The sequence below is a fragment of the Giraffa tippelskirchi genome, chromosome 2, assembly GCF_054371585.1.
Source record: "Giraffa tippelskirchi isolate mGirTip1 chromosome 2, T2T-mGirTip1v1.2.pri, whole genome shotgun sequence".
Lineage (NCBI taxonomy): Eukaryota > Metazoa > Chordata > Mammalia > Artiodactyla > Giraffidae > Giraffa > Giraffa tippelskirchi.
Window position 1 is genome coordinate 7,880,886 of NC_137276.1, and position 23,733 is coordinate 7,904,618.

Genomic DNA, 23,733 nt, shown 5'->3' on the forward strand with positions numbered 1-23,733 from the left:
AATGGACAGTTCAGAAAAAGGGTGGGGTGGGGGGTGTTAAGAACATGCCATCGCCCATCAACTGTCTGTCAAGAGGGGGAGACAGAGAGGATGATAACATGGGGAGGGAAATAAGATTCAGCTTTGTCACCTGTGCTCAGAGCCACCAGAGAAAACAATTCCTTAGTGACCCAGGGCCACAGAGGCTCACAATGCCTGGACAGCACAGGGACCCCAACCACAGTAGCCACGCCAGGAATTCAAAACCCCTAACCCCCTACCCCAGACCCCACGGCCCTGGCATTCGCCAAAGGAGAAGTCTGATCAACCTGCACCCTCACAGGGCCTCGGTGCCTCGTGGGGGGTGTGGGGAGGGCAGTTTCTCATTCAGAATGTGAAAGATGCTGACTGGAAAACACCAAACAAACAAAAGGTGGGGAGGAAGGGGGTCAACCCAGGTCAGCTCTGCAAAGACAACCAAGACGTCATCCCGTCTTAATACTCGGTTCTTTTGGTCTTAATTTCTAGGCAGTGACAGTCTGCTGTTTTGCCGGTTGGGAGAGGTGGGAGGCTGGGGAGACTGTTGGAGATGGCTGTGACCATAGTGCTGACATAATTCTAAATACTGATTTTTTAACTCAAATTACAACAGCAACCTTTCTCCCACTCTATAAAAAAAAAAAAAAAAGATGATCTTAAGAATTTATTCTTTCAAATTCCCTATGAGCAGGATACAAATATTACATAGTTGCTTATATTTAAGAAATGGAAAGCCAAGCTATAATATTTATCAAAAAGGACTATATGACGAGAGATGGGTGGGAAAAGTAGGGAAAGGCCAGAAGCTAGATGTCCTTGAAAGTATCTTCTTTCGTGGATCTGATTTCAGAGCCATGTGAATTTTTATGTAACTGTAAAACAAATTTAAACGTTGGAAAGAAAGAAAGAAAGTGAAGTCGCTCAGTCGTGTCCGACTCTTTGCGACTCCATCCATGGAATTTTCCAGGAAAGAGTACTGGAGTCGGTTGCCATTTCCTTAAACAAATCTCTTAAAAATTGGAAATACAGTGAGTTCCAGGAGGGTCCTGTTGGTGACACACACACACAGACCCAGTGAAATAATGGTGGCTTTAAAAAAAACGTTTTGGGGGACTTCCCGGGTGGTCCAGTGGTTTAAGAATCTGCTTTCCAAAGCAGGGGACGTAAGTTGGATCCCTGGTCAGGGAATTAAGGTCCCATATGCCTCGCTGGGACAAGCAACTAAGCTCACAAGCCACAACTACTGAAGCCAGCGTGCGGAGATCCCACGCTCCGCAACAAGAGAAGCCGCTGCGATGAGAGGCCCGCACGCAGCAACTAGAGGCAGAGGCAGCTTGTAGAGGCTCCTGCTGGTCAAAGATTCGAGCCTTTGAACACGAGTAACTGCAATGGAATAGAACACATCGACTATGCTTTTATCTATCTATTTATAGTGATACAAAGTTTGAAATCCCCAAGGTGGAGAGTGCTAGAGAGCCAACTCACTTTGAAAGCTCATAAATAATAGGAAAGAAACAGGCATTTGTCTGGAGTTTCATACATGAACTGTACGTCGGGGGATCGGATGACGGGTGGGGAATTCTCCGATATAGAAGTCATCCAGAGAAAAAGAGAAGCAGGAATGACACAGGATTCAAGCATCACCATTTCGTAGAGCTCAGTGGATACATGGGGTCACGAGCTGATCACTCACAGCTGCTAACACCACAGGAGACACCAGACACTGGAGGAGGAAGCACTGTCACCCGTAAAGCTGCTGCTGCTGCTGCTGCTAAGTCACTTCAGTCGTGTCCGACTCTGTGCGACCCCATAGATGGCAGCCCACCAGGCTCCCCCGTCCCTGGGATTCTCCAGGCAAGAACACTGGAGTGGGTTGCCATTTCCTTCTCCAGTGCATGAAAGTGAAAAGTGAAAGTGAAGTCGCTCAGTCGTGTCCAACTCTTGGCGACCCCCTGGACCGCAGCCCACCAGGCTCCTCCGTCCATGGGATTTTCCAGGCAAGAGTACTGGAGTGGGGTGCCATTGCCTTCTCCGCACCCATAAAGCAGTCGTCGGAAAATCGAAACAGACTCTTCAGGAAGCTTCCAGGTCTAACTATCAACACACGGGAAACCAGGGCAGCATGAGACAGGACAGCGCTGAGGCGCAATCCACAAAATCCGGACTGTGGGGAACTCTGCGGGACAAACGGCCCAGACGCTTCTTCATACGTTGCAAGGAATCCAAGAGGGAGATGGGGAAGGCATCAGAATGGACAGATGAGAAAACACTTGAGAATCACACCAACCAATCACAGTGCAAGGACCTCATTTGGGTCCTGATTCAAACAAATTGCAAGCGACGCAACAATTATATGACAATCAGGGAAATGTGAATAATGGCTGGACATTTAAAGGTAATAAGGAATTATTAGTACTGTTAATACTTAGATGAGATAATGACTCTAACAGTGTTTTTAAAAGATTTCCTATCTTAGAGACACTTGGAGATATTTGCAGATGAAGTGATGATTTGCATCTGAGGGATGATTTAAAATAAATAGGGGAGAGGAGAGATAAGGGTATAGATCAAACAAGCAGCTGAGTGAAAGAAAGTAAAAGTGTTAGTCACTCAGTCGTGTCTGACTCTTTGTGACCCCATGGATTGTAGCCTGCTAGGCTCCTGTGTCCGTGGAATTTTCCAGGCAAGAATACTGGAGTGGATAGCCATTCTCTTCTCCAAGGAATCTTCCCAACCCAGGGATAAAACTCTGGTCTCCTGCATCGCAGGCAGATTCTTTACCATCTAAGCCACCATGGAAGTCTTAAACAAGCAGCTACTCATCTCCAAAGGGGTCCCAATGGTCAAATATGGGACAACCTGGGCAAGAAAATGACAGCAGGAATGGATTGTGACTCATGGAAGAAAACAGAGATCCTTGAGTCCATGTTGGAATAAGTTAAAAGGTAAGTGGGAGGAAAAGGAAAGCTCTTCCTTACAGTAAATTCTAATGAATAAATACAGAGGAAGCACAGAGACGGAAAATCACCATTTGGCAAACACCATGGTGACAACTGTTACAAGTATGAGTTGTCCATGGATGCTGAAATTAGGAGAGGAAAAGAATGACTTGTAAGAGGATATTCACAGGGGATTAAAATACTCCCCCGCCCCAAGACACTCACTAGTCACAAAGGGACACAGGAACTTTGAAGTGGAGAGCAGGGCACCTCCGATGGGGGTCTAAGTGACCACCACCAACAACGGGCAGAGTGCCCACGTGTGCCTCCTGAAGGGACACACCCCCAGGGCCCAGCACTGCGTCTGTGAAACGCATGACCAGGATTAAATACACCAGAAATGCAAAACCTACACTTAAATCATGAGGAAACAGCAGGGACATTCTATGAAAAAACTGGCCAGTTTTTTCTTCCAAAGGGCTTTCCAGGAGGCTTTAGTGGTAAAGAATCCGCCTGCCAATGCAGGAGACAGAAGTGGGTTTGATCCCTGGGTCGGGAAGATCCCCTGAAAGGGGGCTTGGCAACCCACTCCAGTATTCTAGCCTGGAGAATCTCACGGACAGAGGAACCTGGAGGGCTACAGTCCAGGGGTCCGCAAGAGGCAGACACGACTGAAGTGAAGTTGCATGCATGCACTCTTCCAAAACTGCCAGGGTCCTGAAGGACAAAGACAGACAGGAAGTGCTCGTAGTAAAGGCCGTGGGGGGTGGGGTGGGGGGTATGACGCCAATACAGCGTGTCCAGAAACAGAGGGTCCCTGGGGCTAGTCAACATCGGAGTCAAGGCTGATTTCCCCCTTTTATAATAGTCCGGTTCCTGTTACGGAAGATGTTAGCCTTGGGGAAGCTCTAAGGACACATGGGAATTCTCCGCACTATTTTTGCAACCTCCCTGCGCGTGGGAAATTGCTTCAGAATGAACAGTTAAACACAGTTTTTAAAAGTGCTTATTACATTTGAATCGGTTCTACTGAGATGGATGAAACTGGAGCCCATTATACAGAGTGAAGTAAGCCAGAAAGAAAAACAACAATACAGTATACTAATGCATATATATGGAATTTGAAAGATGGTAACGATAACCCTATATGCGAGACAGAATAAGAGACACAGACGCATGGAACAATTTTATGGACTCTGAGGGAGAAGGTGAGGGTGGGACGTTCTGGGAGAATGGCATTGAGACATGTGTATTGTCATATGTGAAACAGAGCACCATTCCATGTTCGATGCATGTGACAAGGGCTCAGGGCCGGGGCAATGGGATGATCCAGAAGGATGGGATGGGGAGGGAGGTGGGTGGGGGGTCCGGGAAGGGGAACACATGTAAACCCATGGCTGATTCATGTCAATGTATGGCAAAAACTATTACAATATTGTAAAGTAATTAGCCCCCAACTAAAATAAATAAATTTATTAAAAAAAAAAAAAAAAAGAAATCACAAGCAAATTGAAAATATATGTGTTAGAAATCACTAGAGGAAAAAAAGAGACTTGATCAATAAAACACATTCCCTATGGAAAAAAAAAAAAAAAAAGTGCTTATTAGCTGATAATTACTAATGGATACCTGGGGTCTCATTATGTTCCTCTCTCAATGTCAACAGATATTTGAAACGTTCCATGACAGAAAGTTAAAAAGAGACTGGTTTAAAAGACAAAACAACCTTATTTGGATTCAGTTCAAAGAAATCTACATAAAAGACATTTCTGAGACAGCCAGGGAAATTTAAATATGAGCTGGTATTAGGTAATACTAAAGAATTACTACTGGTTTTGTTAGGGAGGAGTTTTCTTCTTTTACGTAGGGTTTTTTTCAACATGAAAAAATAACATAAAAGTTACCAATGTAGCCATTTTAAAGTGTACAAATCAGTGGCATTAAAGTACACTCACAATGTTGTAAAACCATCACCACCTCTGCATTCCAGACATTTTTATCACCTCAAAAGGAGACCTCATACCCATTGGCACTGACTCCCCATTCCCCCATACTCCCAGCCCCTGGCAACCGCTAATCTATGAATATTTTATGTCTCTGTGGATTTGCCTATTCTGGATATTGGGATTCCCTGGTGGTTCAGCAGTAAAGAATCTGCCTGCCAATGCAGGAGACCTGGGTTCGATCCCTGGGTCAGGAAGATCCCCTGGAGAAGGAAATGGCAACCCAACTCCAGTATTCTTGCCTGAGAAATCCCTCATGGAGAGGAGCCTGGCTTTCTACAGTCCTTGGGGTCGCAAAGAGTCAGATACAACTTATCGACTAAACAATAATTTTGGACACTGCATATGGTATATAAATATTAAATATATACATTGCGGCCTTTTCTGACTGGCTTCTTTCACTTACCATAATGTTTTCAAGGTTCATCCATCCACACGGCAGTATTTTTCAGTATTTCATTCTTTTTACCGCTGACATATTCCACTGGGACAATAGACCACATTTCCTTCACCCATTCATTTGTTAATGAACATGTGCATTATTCCCGCCTTTTGGCTACTATGAAGAGTGCTGCTATGAACATTCATGTGTAAGTTTTTGTTTGAACACTGGTTTTCAATTCTTTTGGATATATACCTAGGAGTGGAATTGCTGGGGTCATACAATAATTCCACATTCAGCTTACCATGGAACTGTTTTCCATAGTGGCTGTTTTTCATAGTGGGTTCTCCATTTTACATCTGTACCAGTATTCCTATATTAGGGTTCCAATTTCTCCACGTCCTCCCAGTTCAGTTGATCAGTTGTGACCAACTCTTTGTGACCCCGAGGACTGCAGCACGCCAGGCTTCCCTGTCCATCACCAACTCCTGGATTTTACTCAAACTCATGTCCATTGAGTTGGTATTGCCTTCCAACCATCTCATCCTCTGTCATCCCCTTCTCCTCCTGCCTTCAACCTTTCCCAGCATCAGGGTCTTTTCCAATGAGTTGGTTCTTTGCATCAAGTGGCCAAAGTTTTGGAGTTTCAGCTTCAGCATCAGTCCTTCCAATGAATATTCAGGACTGATTTCCTTTAGGATTGACTTGACTTGATATCCTCCCAATGCTTGTTATTTTCCTTTTAAAACTATTATGGTCGTCCAAGCGGGTGTGAGGTGGGATCTCACTGTGGTTTTGATTTGCATTTCCTGAATGAGTAATAATGCTGAACACCTTTCTGTGTTGTTTCATTACTGTTAAATATCTTAATGCATTGTAATCAGGTCAAAAACAACCATCTTTTTTTGAAAGGCATACTATGATCTGAAAGGATATAACATTAAGTATGGGATTTGCTTTATGATACAGCAGCAAAAAAAAAAAGTAAATTTCCAAAAAGAACAAAAAGGGATAGAAGAAGGGAATGTGATATAATCTTTTAAATGTTGCATCTAGGTGATAGACAGATGAGGAGAATCACTGCGTCGTTCTGCTTTTGTGCATGTTTGAAATTTGCCACAATAAAACAAATTTTAACATTTGTCAGTATGAACTGAAGTCGTGAAAACCAAGTTATTTATTCCTGTCATCTTCACTCGTTCAAAACTTGTGTTTTGAACGAGTGAAATAAATTCCTGCTCTACCAGCCTCACAGGGTACTTCCCATGCTAAGTCGCTTCAATCGTGTCCAACTCTGTGCGACCCCATAGACGGCAGCTCACCAGGCTCTGCGGTCCCTAGGATTCTCCAGGCAAGAATACTGGAGTGGGTTGCCATTTCTTTCTCCAGTGCATGAAAGGGAAAAGTGAAAGTGAAGTCGCTCAGTCGTGTCCGACTCTTAGCGACCCCATGGACTGTAGCCCACCAGGCTCCTCCGTCCATGGGATTTTCCAGGCAAGAGTACTGGAGTGGGGTGCCATTGCCTTCTCCACTTCCCATGAGGGACCCCTGAGATTTGCGTTTTCTGACTTTCAAGCGAGGTTTCAGTGCGGGGGTTCCAGACTTCCACGGCTGTGTGCTCTTTAAGCATCATGAGAGACCAGCACTCTAGATTGAAACACATGTGGGAAATTATGCTCCAACAGGAGGGGAGCAGCAAGGGGACCCTGGGGGCACCAGCCTTGCCATAGGATGCTGACATGGTCCCCTGGTGCCCTGTCCAAAACGGACACCCTGGCCTCCTGCAGACGCATACCCACTGTTTCTTCAACAATGCTGTCAGGACCCCACCGGCTGGAGGGGACCAGCTCACTCTACCTGGGAAGCAAGGTGGAAGGACACTAAAATCATAACTGCCTTTTTTTTTTTCCTTTGGAGATGTATGTTTGGAAGGCAACATGTGTCAAAGCAGTTATAATGTGGGACTTCCCTGGTGGTACAGTGGTTAAGACTCAGAACTCCCAATACAGAAGGCATGGGTTCGATCCCTGCTCGGGGAACTAAGATCCTGCAGGCCGCCTGGTGTGGTCAGAAAAACAAGCTGTAATGTAACAGTGGCGAGGTGCATGATTTTACTCCTACATATTCTTTTCATCTTGCTGGACACTGTCTTTCCAATGAAATAGTTTCAGTACACTGACCAGACTTGTCAATTCTGATCCTTCCAAAGAGGCAGCAAAAATCTTATGAAAAGCCACAGGCATTTCTCTTTCTCACTCTTGTTGTTTAGTCATGAAGTCCTGTCCGACTCTTGTGACCCTGTGGACTGTAGCCCACCAGGCTCCTCTGTCTATGGGATTTCCCAGGCAAGAATACTGGAATGGGTTGCCATTTCCTTCTCCAGGAGATCCTCCCGACTCAGGGACTGAACCCTTACACTGATACTGATTCGATAGGTTGAGAACGTTCAGTGGGCCTCCTTTGCTGTCTTTCCTCCTCTTTCCAGGCAGATCAGCTCTCATGCGCGGGGATGGAGGAGGGAGAGGGATACCCACTTGGCTGTCTGAGCCCCCAGACTCATCTCAGGCGCCCAGGCTGCCCCCAGGAAGCACTCTGGCCTCCCCCCACAGCTGCCTCCCAATATATACTTCATGGGGAGCCGGCTTACCTCGTGAGCCTCCACCCCCATCTCTTGCAGGGCAGACTTGAAAAACTCGGGGGAAGGCTTTCCCACCACCTCGGCTTCGATACCACAGGCATACTGGGGGAGAGAGAAGGACACGGCGTGGGTTGGGGACCAAGGGACAGAGGAGGGGGAACCCTGGCCTGGTGAAATCCTCCCCCTGGGGAATCAAAAAGAAATGCCCCAGTGTGCACCCAGGGGCCTCCAAGGGGCAAGACACACGGGCCCAGAGGCACGCCTTGTGGGCGAGTGTCACAACCAGGCTGCCCGGGGTGCTGGGGGCACCCCCCTACCAGGCCCCTGCCACCTGCCCCAGGGCCAGAAGACCCCCGAGGGGCATTAGGGTCTCTCCTCTGCGTTCCTGCTTCTCCTCCCTTCCCTTCTCCCCTCCCCCAGCTCTGTCTCAGGTCCTCCTCCAGCGGATAAAAGGCCCAGGGCCCCAGCCCTCCCACCTGAGTGCAGGTTAGGCAGGCACCAAGGCGCAGTGACCCAGGGCTGACCTGGGCGAGGAGCCCATGTGAGCCGGGCCCTGGAAACTGGAGGAGGGCAGTGGAAGGAGTCTGAGGTGCTGCAGAAAAACAGGGCGAGGGGAGAGGCAGGTGCACAGGGATCCAGGAGCCAAGAACCCCGAGGAGAGGTGCATGCCAGGAGGGCCAGCGGGGCAGAGGCCAGGGGTCCGGGGGCCGGGCGGGGACAGGGAGTGAGAGACAGGGAGAGGGGGACGACCAGGGCAGCTGAGGGGCCAAGCTCCAGAGGAGGTGAAGGGCCGGGCTTGAAGCTGTGAACACGGCATCCAACTTGGAAAACATAAAGGCACTTGGCACACCGAGCACCCCATCTTCTCTGGGAAGACCAGGACATCCTGGAGGGCCCTGAGACCAGAAGAGGGTCGGGCAGACCCAGGCAGGTACCTCAAGCGCCTTCGTGTAGGGACCGACGTCCAGCATCAGGCCAGAGGTCTCCTTGTAGTAGCGTCTAGAAGAGAGCCGAGGGGGACAGGGTGAGCTGAGCCCAGGGACCTGGGAAGTGCCGAGGAGAAACCGCCCTGTCCTGGTTCGGCCGGCCCAAGAGGGCTGAGTCACGGGCCAGGGTGAGAGCAGACCCCACGCTGAGAGTGACCGACGGGGGTCAGCACAACAGAGCCCAACGGTGGCCAGCACGCGGGGGTGGGGGGGGAGGGGTGAGATGAGGGGGGAGGAGGCGGAGGGGAGAGGTGGGGGAGGAAGAGGAGGAGGGGAGAGATGGGGGGAGGAGGAGGGGAGAGATGGGGGGCCGGCAGCTCTCAGCCAGAATGGCCCCCTGCTGCCAGCCGCGTGAGGACCCCACCACAGTGATGAACGGGGGACCCTGGGGGCAGCTGGGTGCAGTTGCTAACACAGAGAAACACAAGTGACCTGCGTTCTGGGAAAGGGCAGCCGGTCCACAGAGCATGTGGCGAACCCCTAATTGCTAATAATTAACCCCTAATTGCTGCCTGGAGAAGAAAACTCCATTAGTTCCACAGCATCTCCTAGCAGCCGGAGGGTCAGGAGAGGTGCTAGGCCTCACGGGCGCCAGATGCTTCTGTGAGACGACAACTGTTTCTTCCCTGTCTCACTGGAGGCTGAGATGGCCTGGCTCCCAGCAGCGCCTCCCAAGACGGCCTCACCTCTTCCATCCTGTGAGCGCGGTGCCCAGGCCACACGCAGACCCCTCGGGGCACAGGCTGACCAAGCCCAGCTCTCTCGGAGCACAGCTATTTGACTATCAAGTGGGGAGAAGGTGGTGGCTCTGTGCTGCTCTGAAGAGAGGGTTAAACGGAACCCCGGGACTGCTAAATGGTTTGAGACCCATCACACCAGTTACCCTTCCCCCTGCCCACGACCGTCGAGTCTGGGAGACATGACACAACGTGGATGTGACCTAAATGCCCTCGGACAGACGGATGGAGAAGAACGTGACACACACACACACCACGGGATATTGCTTAGCCGTAAAGACAGAGACAAAGAATGTCATTTGCAGCAGCAGGCATGGACCTAGAGATTATCACACCAAGTAAAGGAAGTCAGACAGACAAACACCATATGATATCACTTATATGTGGAATCTAAAAAAATGACAAAAATAAACAGCATGCATGTGGAAAAGCAAAGAGAAGACTAGTGAAGCCTGCTGACTTCAGGGTTCAAATCCTCTTCTGACTTGCTTTTAACTGTGGGACTCTGGGTTGTGTACGCCCTCTGAGCCTCAGTTTCCTACTCTGTAAAATGGGCAAGAATTAGCCCCAGCACCTACCCTCATGGGCTGCTGTGAGGCTTGAACAAAACAATGCAGGCGAAGTTCCTAACGTGACGCCTGGGGTGAAGAAACCACTCCAAAAATGTAGCTACCCAGACTGAGATGGGCAATAAGATATGAGCCGGGGAAGAAAGAATGAACGCAGGTCTTTCCAGTTTGTCCGGGCTGGACTCTGTCCTGTGTCTACTGGAAATGGCAGGACCGAGCTCCCGGAAGCTGCCTCTAGCAGCTTGCTTCCTCTAGCTCTGCAGCACCCAGGGACTCTGCCTGTCCCTCTCTGCCTGACCTGAGGCCTCCAAGGCTGCAGGAGCCTGGCCGCCCACAGCGATCACCGGGCCCCTTGGGTGGGAGAGGCGCTCACCCGCTCTGCATCCTCACTGCCTGCCCTGGAAGCTTCCGACTGAATGCAGGCTGGGCTGCAGCCAAACTCTTGGCCTTGGCAAGGGTTGGTCCCCTGCCACTGCCTCTGGCCAGGCGGATCAGAGCCCGACTGCTGAAGCCGCGAGGGCCTCTCCCATCATAAGGGGACCTGGTCTCCAAGTCAACCCAGGCCTCAAGGTCAGGGTCCAAGGTTCTGCACGCTAGGAGTCGTGCCGTGAGGATGTGGCTCGGCTGGGAAGCCACACACATGCAGGAAGGTGCCTGGGAGCCAGGTGAGAGCCACCACTGCTTATGGAGCTGGGACCAGTCAACGCTCCCCTTTTTAAGGAAAGTGAAAGTGTCAGTCATTCAGTTGTGTCCGACTCTTCGTGATCCCATGGGCTGTATAGTCCGCCAGGCTCCTCTGTCCACGGAATTCTCCAGGCAAAAATACTGGAGTGGGGAGCCATTCCCTTTTCCAAGGGATTTTCCCAACCCAGAAGATCGAACCAGAGTTTCCTGCATCTGCAGGCAGATTCTTTACTGTCTGAACCACCAGGGGAGCCCCTCCTTTAAAAGGGTGACCCCAAAACACAGGCTTAGAGGTTCCTGTCTTTGTCTAAAGCCTGGACTCTAGACATCTATCCTACATTAAAACAGCCTCAAAACAGTGTTTGCTTTTATTTTTCCTCAGTTCCACAAGAAACTACTTGGGTATGATGATTCCCTCAGTCAGGTCCAGGGTTTGAAGGAGCAGCCAAGTAAAGCCAAACGTGGCCAAGAGGCAGAGGGGGACACCGGGTGCTGGGGCCTCGGCTCTCGGGGGGCCACTGGCATCCGTTAACTCGGTCCCCAAACATTTAGGATGAAGCTGTCCTGCACCCCTTTGCAGGGGACACTCTCAGACCCAGGCTGCTCCCCAGGGACTCCGCATCTGGTGGGGAAGCAGACAGGTCCACAGACAAATATGAAAGAGCAGGACCTGGGTGATGGCAAGGGGAAGCGGGTGCTCTGCACACGCTGCTTGGGGAGGGCTGGACATGCTGGGGACAGGGCGGCAGGGAGGCGTCCCAGAGGACGAAGCATCAAAGCTGAGGCCTGAAGGTCAAGGGGGACGAGTGGAGGGGTCTAGACCTGGGGGCTCTCAGACTTGGGACCTTCCTGAGGACCCCGAGTGCCAGGTGCTACTCCAGGTGCACGGGAGTCCGTCAGATGCTCAGAGGCACCCCCTTGTCCACCCCCCTTGTCCCCTACCCGCCAGGAAATGCCCAGCCAGGATGATAGGGAAGGGAGCTGGGGGCGGGGGGGGGGGGCCTCCCTGAGGGCGGGGCACGTTGAAGAGAGCCGGGGCACGGAGGACAGAACCGAGGAAAGAATGCAGCCAGCACAGGAGAGGACGACCCAGGCGCCAAGGAAAAAATTATAAAACAAGGCCGCTCTGTTGCAACACACACAGCTTTGTCTGGAGCTGAGGATTCTAGGAGCCTCTGGCCCAGGACAGGCTCAGCTCCGAGCTGACTGCAGGAGGTGGGAGCCGGCGGCACCTCCCCCTGGAAGGGCCTCCCAAGGACACCCACACCGCACCGCTTCTGCCCGATGCATCCTCCTTCGAGTCTTCTTTCCAGAGTGACAGGTTCTGCACCTTCTTCAGTTTAAATTTAGTCCCGGTGGGAAGAAGAATCGGAACATGCGGCTGAAAAGATCCAATCAAAACCCTCTCTTTGCCACACTGATTTTTGGAACCTAAAGAAAAAAACTGACTTCCATAAATCAAAACTAGAAACCTTAATATTTCTTTTTAAATTAAATGTGGACTCGCTTTCATAGGGCCAAGAACTTGTCTTTATTTCTTATTCATCCAGGAAAACAAAAAGCCATCTTGAAGGCTATCTGTTGGTCCAAAACATTTTTAAGAGATACAGTAAACACTAGTACCCAAGTTAATTTTTCTTATGCCCCAAACACAAGAGATTTGATATCTTTATCTTCTGTTACTGGCATAACAAAAGCTTCTGGCAAGAACCTGAGTGCTCCAGCCACGAAGAAGAAACCGTGGATTCCGGAAAGACAGGAAAAAGCCAGAGAGCAGCAGTCAGATTTTATGCTTTATTCCTCTGCCCTCCCTTCTGATTATTCAGCACAGCCTCCCTTCAAAAGTGACCACTTGACCTTTCCCACAAGAGCCATTAACCTTCCATAGTCTGTCGCGTAAACAGCTTAATTTTCTGACGGAGGCATGACAGAAGAAATTACAAAGGCAATTCCCACTCTCAGTCCAAACAGATGCCAAATGTAAATCACTCCGTTTCTAGGATGAAGACATTCTGCGCCAGTGAATCCACTACCCTGCCTCCTTGGGGGCACCTTGTGGCCCCGCCAGAGTGAAGGACGGCCCCTCATCACTGGTGACCCTCACCTGGATGTGACAGCAGCTCTTCTGGGTCCTTGGGCTGTCCCAAGGGGCTACGACCTAAGCCCAGAGGCTGTTGGCTCCTTTCTCTGATTTCTGAGCACCCAACCCATAGCCCAAGTCAGAACCTCCAGCAGCTAGAGACCCCTCACTAGCTGCTTACTTGGAAAACACATCTTGCCTACTACTGAATTTGTTATAGAAGTACAAAGCTAAAAGAAACTGATTCCATTTTCTTTTTTCTTTTTCAACCACAAACCTATTTCGACTACTATCCCTGATCTGGAATAATAACTTTTAATAATTAAAGATAATTTTGAAGAAAAAGGTTTTAACATAAATGAGTAATACAAAGCTTCTTAATTGTGCTGTTCTTTAGTGAAGGGTTGGTAACTTTAGGGAAGCCTACAGGACCAAGCCAGGGACGTAAAAGAGTCAAGCTCGCCAGCTTCTGTGGTTTGCAGTGACCTAAACCGCAGAAGGTCAGATCAGCAAGGAACGGTGGCAGCTAATTTTATGTCAACTTGGCTGGGCCAAGCTGCCCAGATGTTTGGTCTAATGGTGTTCTGGATGCTTCTGAGAAGATGTTTCTTGGATGACATTCACATTTAAATCAGTGGACTCTGAGTAAAGCCAATTGCCCTCCATAATGTGGTGGGCCTCGTCCAATCAGTTTAAGGCCCAACCAAAACAAAGTCTAACCTCTCCAAACAAGAAGGAACCTGCCAGTGGATAACCTTGCACTCAGACAGCATCTCTTCCCTAAGTCTCCAGCCCCACTGGCCTATGCAGGAAATACCTAGCCTCCACAATCAATTTCTCTTTATATACCCATCTTCCTCAACTTACGATGGGGTTATGTTCTGATAAACACATCACCAGTTGAAAATATCATTAAGTCAAAAACACATTTAATAAGCCCAGCCTACCTTAAATTTGCTCCACTTATATTAGTCTATAGTTGGGCTGAATCATCTAACACAAAGTCTACTTTATAATAAAGCACTGAATATCTCATGTAATTTATCGAATACTGTACTGAAAGTGAAACTCAGAATGGTGGTCTGGGTGCAGAATGTTCGTGTGTGTATTAGCTGTTGACCCTCATGATCATGGGGCTGCCTGGGAGCAGCCAGTGCCCAGCATCTGCCCAGCATCACAAGAGAGGACTGTGCTGCATGTGGGAAAGGATCAGAATTCGAAATTCAAAGTATGATTTTTCTGAACGTGAATAGCTTTCACACCGTAACCAAATTGAAAAGTTATAATTTGAACCATCGCTAAGTTGAGAATCGTCTGTATACACATCACCGCACCTTGTTGGTTCTGTTTCTCTGGAGACCACTGACTAACACAGGATACACTTTTTTGCATGATAAACACATTGGAATATTTGCAGCAGGACAAAGGTCCGTGTAGTCAAGGCTATGCTCTTTCCAGTGGTCATGTATGGATGTGAGTGTTGGACCACAAAGAAGGCTGAGCACTGAAGAATTGATGCCTTTGAACTGTGGTGTTGGAGAAGACTCTTGAGAGTCCCTTGGACTGCAAGGAGATCCAACCAGTCAATCCTAAAGGAAATCAGTCCTAAATATTCATTGGAAGGACTGATGCTGAAGCTGAAGCTCCAATACTTTGGCCACCTGATGGGAAGAACTGACTCCTTGGAAAAGACCCTGATGCTGGGAAAGACTGAAGGCGGGAGGAGAAGGGGACGACAGAGGATGAGATGGTTGGATGGCATCACCGACTCAATGGACATGAGTTTGAGTGAACTCCGGGAGTTGGTGATGGACAGGGGAGCCTGGCGCGCTGCAGTCCACGGGGTCACAAAGAGTTAGACATGACTTAGCAACTAAACAACAACAACAGAAGAAACATATCCTCTCTTTCTTTCTTTAAATCTCCTTCACTTGCCTATTTAAGAAAAACAAAAAGCACAGCCATGAAGAAATATTTCTCTACTATGAGAAAAGCAACTATCAGTACAAGATGAACATCAACCAACCCTGAAGACTGGAGATGGGCAGGAGGACATGGTGGGGTCTCTGCTGCACCAGAACTGAGGGACCGGTGACTCCAGCCAAGAGGCAGCGCATTCGGGAATGTGGGGCGAGTACCATCAGATCTTCTGATTTTTCAAGAGAATCCAGAAATCCAGTTATTTTACATAAAGTCTCCCAATTTTTAAGATGGCCTCAAAAAAGTTTAAGATCTTGTGTGGACCCAACACCTGCTCTTGAATGGAGCCTAAAGGTGACCGAGCACAGGCTCTGGGGGGCACTCCTGGCCATGCCCGCACTGACTGATGGGGTGACCGGGGCTTACCTCACCTCCCTATGCCTTGATATACCCATCTGTAAAATGGCAATGACGCTGCCTACAGCTCACGGTGTTGCGGTCAGAATTAAACACGGTGAACTACATAGAGCGCTTAGCAATGGCCGGCGGTCAGATAAAAAGTCCCCCTCGTGTCTACTGGAATAGCCACCCCATTCGGCAGGCAGAGGTAGGAAGTCCCCAGTCACCAGAAGCACCTAAGCTGGGAAAGGCTTCCCCAGAGATGGCCACAGAATTCCTGCCCTGCACGCAAAGCTGGGGTCGGCTTCCACAGCACCCTTGTGACTCTAAAACCCTAGTGCTGCTTCCACGGAGGACAGAATAAACCTGCACGGCTTTCTGGAAAGCAACTTGCCAACACACACCGAGAACCTCAAAAAATACACATCACGCGAAACGCCAGAAAGAGGCTGATCATGGCCTTACTCAGGGAGAAAATCAGAAACAACCTACAACAACTACAGGAGAGCCTATAAAAAAATTAATAGGAATAACCTCACCACAGAGACATCTACTTATTATATGGAAGTGTTAGTCGCTCGGTTACGTCTGACTCTTTGCGACCCCATGGACTGTAGCCCTCCAGGCTCCTCTGTCCACAGGGTTCTCCAGGCCATAACACTGGAGTGGATTGCCATTCCCTTCTCCAGGGGATCTTCCCAACCCAGGGAATGAACCCAGGGCTCCCGCACTGCAGGCAGATATTCTTTACCCTCTGAGCCACCAGGGAAGCCTTATTGGATGCAAAGTGGTTCACAAAATATTCAGTGAACGACTAAAACCAGGTGACAGAACTAGGTCGAGTTAGATACTGATGTTGTGAACACACCCACGGGTAATGATTTCTGCACAGAAAACTGCTTGGAAGGACACACACCAAAATGCTGACCGCTGTTTTCTCCTGCAGTGGGACTGAAAATGCTGTTTTCTTCTTTTCACTCATCTGTATTCAACAGTTTTTCTTCAATGAATATGTGTTGTTCTTGGCGATAAAAGATGTTAAGAGAAATAATCAACACAGCGTTTTAAAAGAGACGGTGAGGCCCAGGGTGCAGACGCGGACAAACATGCTGGTTTCAAACTCACAAGTTGACAGGCTGCTCTGTGACCAGAGATGTGGGGCCCAGACAAGAGCCCACAGGCCCTCAAGCCTGTTTTCACTGCTCGAGTGTCTGTCTCCTCAGCACAACCCGTCAACCCTGTGCTGGGTCCTGTGACGATGACCGAAACTCGGGACGGCCACCCTGATCTCCAGGGGTCTCCTCTGCAGTGACCCGCCCCAGCCCCCGGCCACTCCCAGCCTCGTGGTCACAGGGACGCTTGACCAACCAGCTCCCGAAGACGGGGTCTCTAACTCAAAAATTATCAAAAGACAGGGATGCCGAAATGAAGGGAAAAAAGCAAGAAAAGGAGAGGGAGAGAAGAAGAAGCCACACTGCGTCCACCCCACGCCCACCCTTCCCAGCTTCTCTGCTGATTCCTTAAGTCAGAGAGACCCCCGGGGCATCGCCCAGAGTGGCCGGAAACGACTCTGCCCACAGCCGACTTACCCTTTTCCCAGTGAGAAGAGCACGGGGTTTTCCAGCTCCATGAGCACCTGGAAAGCTTTATTCATGTTTCGATAAGAAAAGCCTTCTCCGGCATCTGCAATAACGACACAGTTTGGGTTGGACGTGTCGATCTGATCAAATTCCGAGCAGATGCCTGGAAAGAAGGAGAGAGAAGAGTTCGATCCCTGGGTCAGGAAGATCCCTTGGAGGAGGGCGTGGCAATCCACTCCAGTATTCTTGCCTGGAAAGTCTCATAGACAGAGGAGTCTGATGGGCTACAGTCCATGGGGTCGCAAAGAGTTGGACACGACCGAACGACTTAGGAATAACAACCACCGCCAAAGTCTGCAAGTGACTTTGAGATGCATCAAAAAGATAAAGATGGACAGATAGACGGAGGGATGGGGAGATGCATAATGAAGAAACATAGCAAAGTGTCATTGGCAAAGGCAAGGTGAAGGGCAAACAAATATTCCAAATAAAATTCTTTCAGCTTTGCCGTCTGAAAATCCTCATAACAAAAAGTTGGGTAAGGGGGTTGGAATTCATTGACAATAAAACCTGTAAAAGATTCAAGGTCTGAAAAGGCAGGGACACCTATGCGAAACACAGACACAAGAATACAGGTGACGAAGGGCGTCTGGCTTCCCCCACAGCTTCTCGGGCTCCAACATCTGCCTGCTGGACTCACTGATGAAAGACATCTTCACGGGGAACGCTGAGTTTCCCTCTCATCTCTGGTAGGTCCACCCCAACCCGTCCCTCTGCCCCTGCCCCGGGGAGGGGAGCATTTTCTCTCTTAAATCTTTCTGTTACTTTAAGGACCTGTTCTAAAGACACTGGCAAGGATCCCAGATCACAGAGGAAGCATTCGAGAAAAACAATTTCTAAAGGCTGGGCATGTCGCCCTTGACTGGTGCCAGAGCTGTGGACTTGGCCTCCAGACCTTCAGGGAGCTCTCTCCATTTCTGGGAGTCCCCTACCCCTGTCCAGGGGTAGAAAAGCATGCTTGCCTCTGCCACAGGTTTGTAAATAACAACGTTGTTTCTGTGCAATGACAGAAAAGTGTCCTGAATTCCGAAGCATGTACTGTCTCTTCTTTTTAAATATTCAGAAGGTGCCAGGTAATACTGCTCTTTCTTCTTCATTTCAGCAAAACTCCCAGCTGAGGGTCAAAGGGACTCTGTCCTTGCCTTCAGACTGATGTTAGCAAGTAAACCTGTGCCATTAGCCAGAGTGTGGGGCTGGTTTTCACAAATACGGTTCCGAAACCTACAGACCTAGCTTTGCATCTGTTCTATTTGTCTGTCTGTCTCTCTCACACACAGACACAGACCCCAGAGGCTAAAATCTTGCCCCCCTTGACAATTTCCTGCCACCTTGCTCCATCCTGGATCACAGACAACAGACTCAGGGTTTTCCTGCCTCCAAGGAGCCATACGGACCCTGCCTCTGACCACCACCCCACCCCACCCCGATCCCCAGGCCCGGGATGACACCAGGATGGATGGGGCCAGGGTCCCAGCAGGGAGCCCCTGGGTTCCACCCCAAGGCCCACGGGTCTAACAAGGGCCAGGTGTTCCCTCTGTGTCTTCCCCAGCCCCCAGCTGGAAAGGGGGTGCCTTCACCGCCCCTGGGGCCCGGCGGGCCTACCGTCGTGGACGAGCAGGTGTGGCCGCAGGCCTCTCTGCTTCAGGATCAGGCAGGCTGCGGGGGCCGGGGCAGTCACCTCGCCCTCGGAGATGTCGAAGCCCAGCCGCCGCAGCAACCCCACCAGGTCCGCCCGCGACTTCTGAGACTCGTTGGTGCAGAACCTCACCTTCAGCCGAGACCGCTTCAGTCTGCAGTGGGGAGACAGGCCGGGGAAGGGGGGCTGTCAGCAGGCAACACGGCCTCCCAGGGAGGGGCCTGGATGGGTGCTTCTCCAGGGGAGCAGTCCAGAGCAAGCCGGGTCTCCACAGGCCCCTGAGCTGGGCCTCGACAGCCTCGCCGGACAAAGACCCTTCTCATCCTTGCTGAGCTTGGCACATCTGAGATGCCCCGAGTTCCCACGTGACCTCTGCTTCTTCCTGGGACACGGCTGTGCCCCTCTACCTGGAACACACTGCCTCTTCACATGTGCCAATCCGCCCGCCTCCCAGGACCCACTCGACACCTCCCCGCACCGCACCACGGCGCTCAGCCTGGTGGAGGTCCCCTCTGAGGATCCCGGCCACCCCTCCAGGCCCTCCCACCACAAGGAGCATCTCCACTGAGCATCTGAGCTGACCCTATATCCACATTTCCCCAAAATGCAAAGGCCGAGGGACCACAGGCCGAGGTGTGCCATTTCGCCGCTGTCACTGAAGACAGGTCGGCCAGACAGAGTTATAGGGCGCACGGGCGAGCTAACGGGACGGGAGCCAGGAATGCCCGCGGCGTCGGCAGCTCCAACAGCCTGTCCGGGCTCACGGGAGGCCCTGCAGCCCCGCTGCACCCGGGCAGGCTCTGCGGAGGCCAAGTCACAAAAGCCGGTGCCCAGAGAGAACCCAGAGAAATAACACTGAGCCCTTCTGCCGATGGCGACTGAGCACCTACTGACCAGCCGGCAGGGCTGGGCACATGGACACACCACGGTGCCCGCAGGCGGGCTCTCTGACCCTGGAGCCCTCAGGCGGTGCATGAGGTGGGAGACCACACACAGGAGGGGTACAGGGATCAGAATGGGAGAGGTGACGGGAAGCACCAAAGAGGAGAGGAGACAGGATGGCCAGGGAGCATGGGCAGGTCAGGAGGCCTCCCCGGGGAGGAGACAGCTCTGGAGCTGAGACTGGAAGGGAAGCAAATAGACAAAGGAACAGGGACCCCCAGAAGGAAGGGGGGCCCTGCAACAGTCAGGGCTGCGGGCGAGGCCAGGCCCTGAGCAAGGGGGCCAGTGGGCCGGCTACCCGGCCTGGTCCAGAGCACATGGCCCTCCCTGGATGAACCCCAGGCCATGGCGTGGGAGCCCTCAGATTTGGCATCTGCTGAGAGCATGGCAGGGGCCATGGAAGACACCAGGCTGCAAGTCAGGAAGTCCGAGAAACCCTAGGGAAAAGGTGAAGGGTCTGTCCAATGTCCCCTTCTCCGACCATCTGGGCGACGCTGCCCCACTCTGTCTCTACCCTGCTTTCCTTTCTGACGCTAACCCGTATCTCCAATCATCTCATGTCTGCATTTGTTTAGCACCTCTCTCCTGGACTCACGTGCTCCATGAGGTCAGGAATGAGGTCTGATGGCTGAGCCCACGGCAGTCCCCTGACAAGCGTTTGATGAATGACTGAGTGATGGCAAGTCCAGATGACAGCTGGTGAGAGGGACCCTGCCTTAGGACCACACCTACTACTTCCCCTGAGGGTGCCCCGAGCCTGCACCCCCATCACTGCACCCCACTCGGTGGTAAAGACACTCATTCCCACGTTACGGTGAGCCTCCAGACCCGCCAAGTGCCGGAGCCGACAGGTGAGACCCGGGAAGAAATGTCAGGTCCTACTGAAAACAGGGCGAACAAACCCAGACGGAGAGGCTGACAATGTCGTATAATCAGCAGCCCAGGTGATTCAGTCCTTTCTTAGTATTTGTCTTTCCTAATCAGGGGGTTATGAATTATCAATTACGCTTAGTGGTTAATTGCCCTTCATAAAGACAGCTTTTGTATTTTTAAATTAGGCAGTTAATATATTGTAACTAATAGCATCACCTTGTATATTACAGACAGATCTTCCACTGATTGGCGCCTGGGATGTACGATCCGCACCCAAGTTAATGGAGCAGTTGAGGGAAGAAGGCAGGGGGTGCCGGGGGACTAATTATTGCTAATGGATTACGATGTGACCTTCTCAGAACAGTGAGCAGTCGGTGTGACGGTGAGATGACAGGACCTCGCAGCTGCTATTCCAAACACAGCTCCGATGCCCATGAAACACAGGTAAACAACAGAACTCACTGCAGACACTTCTCCGTGGACACACAACGTGTGTTTACTGAAGACACATTGCTTTAAAATCAAAAGTACTCAAATGGAGAAAGTAACATGGAAACCTCTCCACTCCATATGTAAAATAGACGGCCAGTGGGAATTTGCTGTATGACTCAGGGAACTCAAACCAGGGCTCTGTGACTACCTAGAGGGCTGGGATGGGGTAGGAGGTGGGAGGGAGGTTCAAGAGGGAGTGGACATATGTATACCTATGGCTGACTCATGTTGTTGTATGGCAGAAACCAACATGATATTGTAAAGTAACTATCCTCCAATTAAAAATAAAATAAAATTACTAGTTTTAGGGTTGAATCAGCCCCTGGACAGTGGTGGGAAATGCTCAGAGATGGCCCCTCACTGCAGGTCTGTCCATTCATGTCCCTGACCACACCCTCTTTTCGCTTTCTGGCATGAGTCCCAGGTCGTCTCTTCATTTTTCTTAATTACTAAAAGTAACAAAAGTACTGGTTGGATGGATGCGTGCGTGCTCAGTCATGTCTGACTCTTTGCAACCCTTCAGACTATAGCCTGCCAGGCTCCTCTGTCCGTGGGATTCTCCAGGCAAGAATACCAGAGTGGGTTGCCATTTCCTCCTCCAGGGGATCTTCCCCACCCAGGGATGGAACCATCATCTCTTGTGTCTTCTGCATTGCAGGTGGATTTTTTTATCACTGAGCCATCAGGGAAGCCCTAAAGTATTATTCATTATTATTATTAAAGATAGTAAAGGATGAATACATTACATTCAGCCTTGCCTTGGGGGTCAATATCCATGATCTGACGACATCCTCACCCCTTGAGGGCAGAGCCCCCTATGGACACCCTCTGTCCCCTACATGTACCCCCAGGGCCAGGAGCCTGGAGCGCAGAAGGCACTAAGCACCTGCCAAATTGAGTATGCGAGCTATGGAGGTAAGAATCAGGAGCCCCGTCCCAGAGATGAGAAAACAGGAGCTCCGGGAGGCAGAGACATGAGAAGGTCACACTGTGTAAGCTGCCCTGGGCTGAACCGTGTCCCGCCCCCCATCTTGTAGGCCAACCCCCTCAGGAGGTAAGTGAAATTTAGGAGAGGACTGAAGGGTGGGGCCGGGACAGGACAGGATCACAGCCAGAGACGCCAGGGATCCCTCTGCGACCACAGAGACGAGGCCACGTCGGGGCACAGCCGAAGGGGGCCGCCTAACAAGCCAGGAAGAGGGCTCCCCCCCAGAAATCCACCCTAGGGGCACCTCGATCTCGGACGCCCAGACTTCAGGACTGGGGGCAGATAAACCTCTGTCATTGAGCCCCCCAGGCTTGTGGTACTCTGTTCCGGCAGACTAAGACAGCGGAGGAGCCAAAGCCTTGGCGTCTCTTGGAGGGGTCTGCTTAATATCAGATTCAGCCTTGGAACACTTGCAACACACGAACCCAACATCAGGAAAGCGGGAGCCAGGCGTGGCTTCAGGGCCGCGGCAGAGCCTGCCAAGGGCCTCCCAAGGGCAGCGAGCCCCAGGGACGTCGGCACTGGGCTGGGCCCGGCTCCAGGACAGGCCACGCCATCCCCGACCCCCAACACCCCAGAACCCCAGGGACAGAGGGCCTACCACAGGGCCCTGGCAGCCAGAGCGGGGCTCCGGCCGACGTCCCCTCTGAGACCACGGCCACGTCCTCAGTCCGCTGTGCCTCCCCGGACCCCCACCCCCCCCCGCCCGAGTGGGTGGGGACTTGCCCCTACTTCCCGTGGGCGCACCGGCTCTTTGAACTGACCTTTACCTCCTCCCAGAGGCCAGGACAAGCTCTGAGTGACAGCGTCGCCTGATGCCATTACCGAGCATCACATGAGCGCGTCCCTTGCAAATCACCTTGGACCTCACACATCTGCTAGCTGTCGGCATCTGCCAGGGGCGCTCACCCGAAAATAATGGAAACCCTCTCATTATCGCTTGGGAGCAGGTAGAGCGCTGGGACGATTCCTGGACATCCTGGCTGACCTTGGCACAGCTCCACCGCCTAGCACCCTCTGGGCTCACCAAAGAGGAGCTGGACAGGCGCAAGGAGGCTGCCCTGGGTAAGGCCCCTCCGAGCTCAGTCCCCACCCCGCCCCAGCCACCTCTCACCTTCATCTGACCTCGAAGGCTCTTGCATCACCCTGAGTCTTCGCCGTCACCCATCTCCTATGGCAAATCTTACGCATCCTTCAAAGCCTGGTTCGTATGTCCCTTCCTCCAGGAAGGCCCCTCCCCAGACTTCTGTCCCTGCCCAGGCAGAGTCTGTCCTCTTCCCACTTGGCTTTCACAGCTCTTGACGCACGGCAGTGCTTTTCTGTGAGAAACACTTAAGTGATCCAAATTCTAATGGGACCAAGTCATTCTAGCATCAGAGAACCTCGGGAGGGCTCACTGCCAATCCTGCCCAGGGGCAGCACTGCTTCAGCGTCTGTTAGGTTTAGGTTCAGGGTTGGGGTTGGGGTTAGGGTTAGGGTTATGGAAAGCACAGTGGAGCCTGATGAAACCAGATGGGTAGACGGGAGGATGGGCCTTTGCACAGGGACGCAGGGCCAGTCATGCCTTCCTGTAGCCAAGGGACAAATGCACATGAAAGACGCTCTAACACTGAGCGGGAGGCCAGGAGGTCAAGGAGCGACCGGGAGGTGCTCCAGGGTCTGATGACGATGGGCTGTAGCACCTCCACAAGCTCTTTCTTCTCTCTGGGGCTCAGGTTCCTCATCCGGAAGACAGGATGATAACAGCCTCACGTGGTGAGGCTCCAGCGAGACCTTCGAGGTGCCGGCTTGGGCCTGGCCCACGGTC

General features: G+C 51.3%; 1 protein-coding gene across 3 annotated transcripts in view; it reads right to left on the bottom strand.

The window, feature by feature from the left end:
- LHPP (phospholysine phosphohistidine inorganic pyrophosphate phosphatase) overlaps nucleotides 1-23,733 on the bottom strand; it is a 122,903-nt gene that overhangs the window by 85,751 nt on the left and 13,419 nt on the right. The window contains exons 2-5 of one of the 3 annotated variants that reach the window (XM_081533856.1): nucleotides 18,598-18,785; nucleotides 16,945-17,038; nucleotides 8,916-8,979; nucleotides 7,990-8,082 (exon numbers count right to left, since the gene is read on the bottom strand). In XM_081533856.1, coding sequence (XP_081389982.1) covers nucleotides 7,990-8,082; nucleotides 8,916-8,979; nucleotides 16,945-17,038; nucleotides 18,598-18,785 — 439 coding nt within the window. Of the gene's footprint in view, nucleotides 1-7,989; nucleotides 8,083-8,915; nucleotides 8,980-16,944; nucleotides 17,099-18,597; nucleotides 18,786-23,733 lie in introns of all 3 variants that reach the window. The other 2 variants (XM_081533847.1, XM_081533862.1) reach the window with 2 other exon arrangements.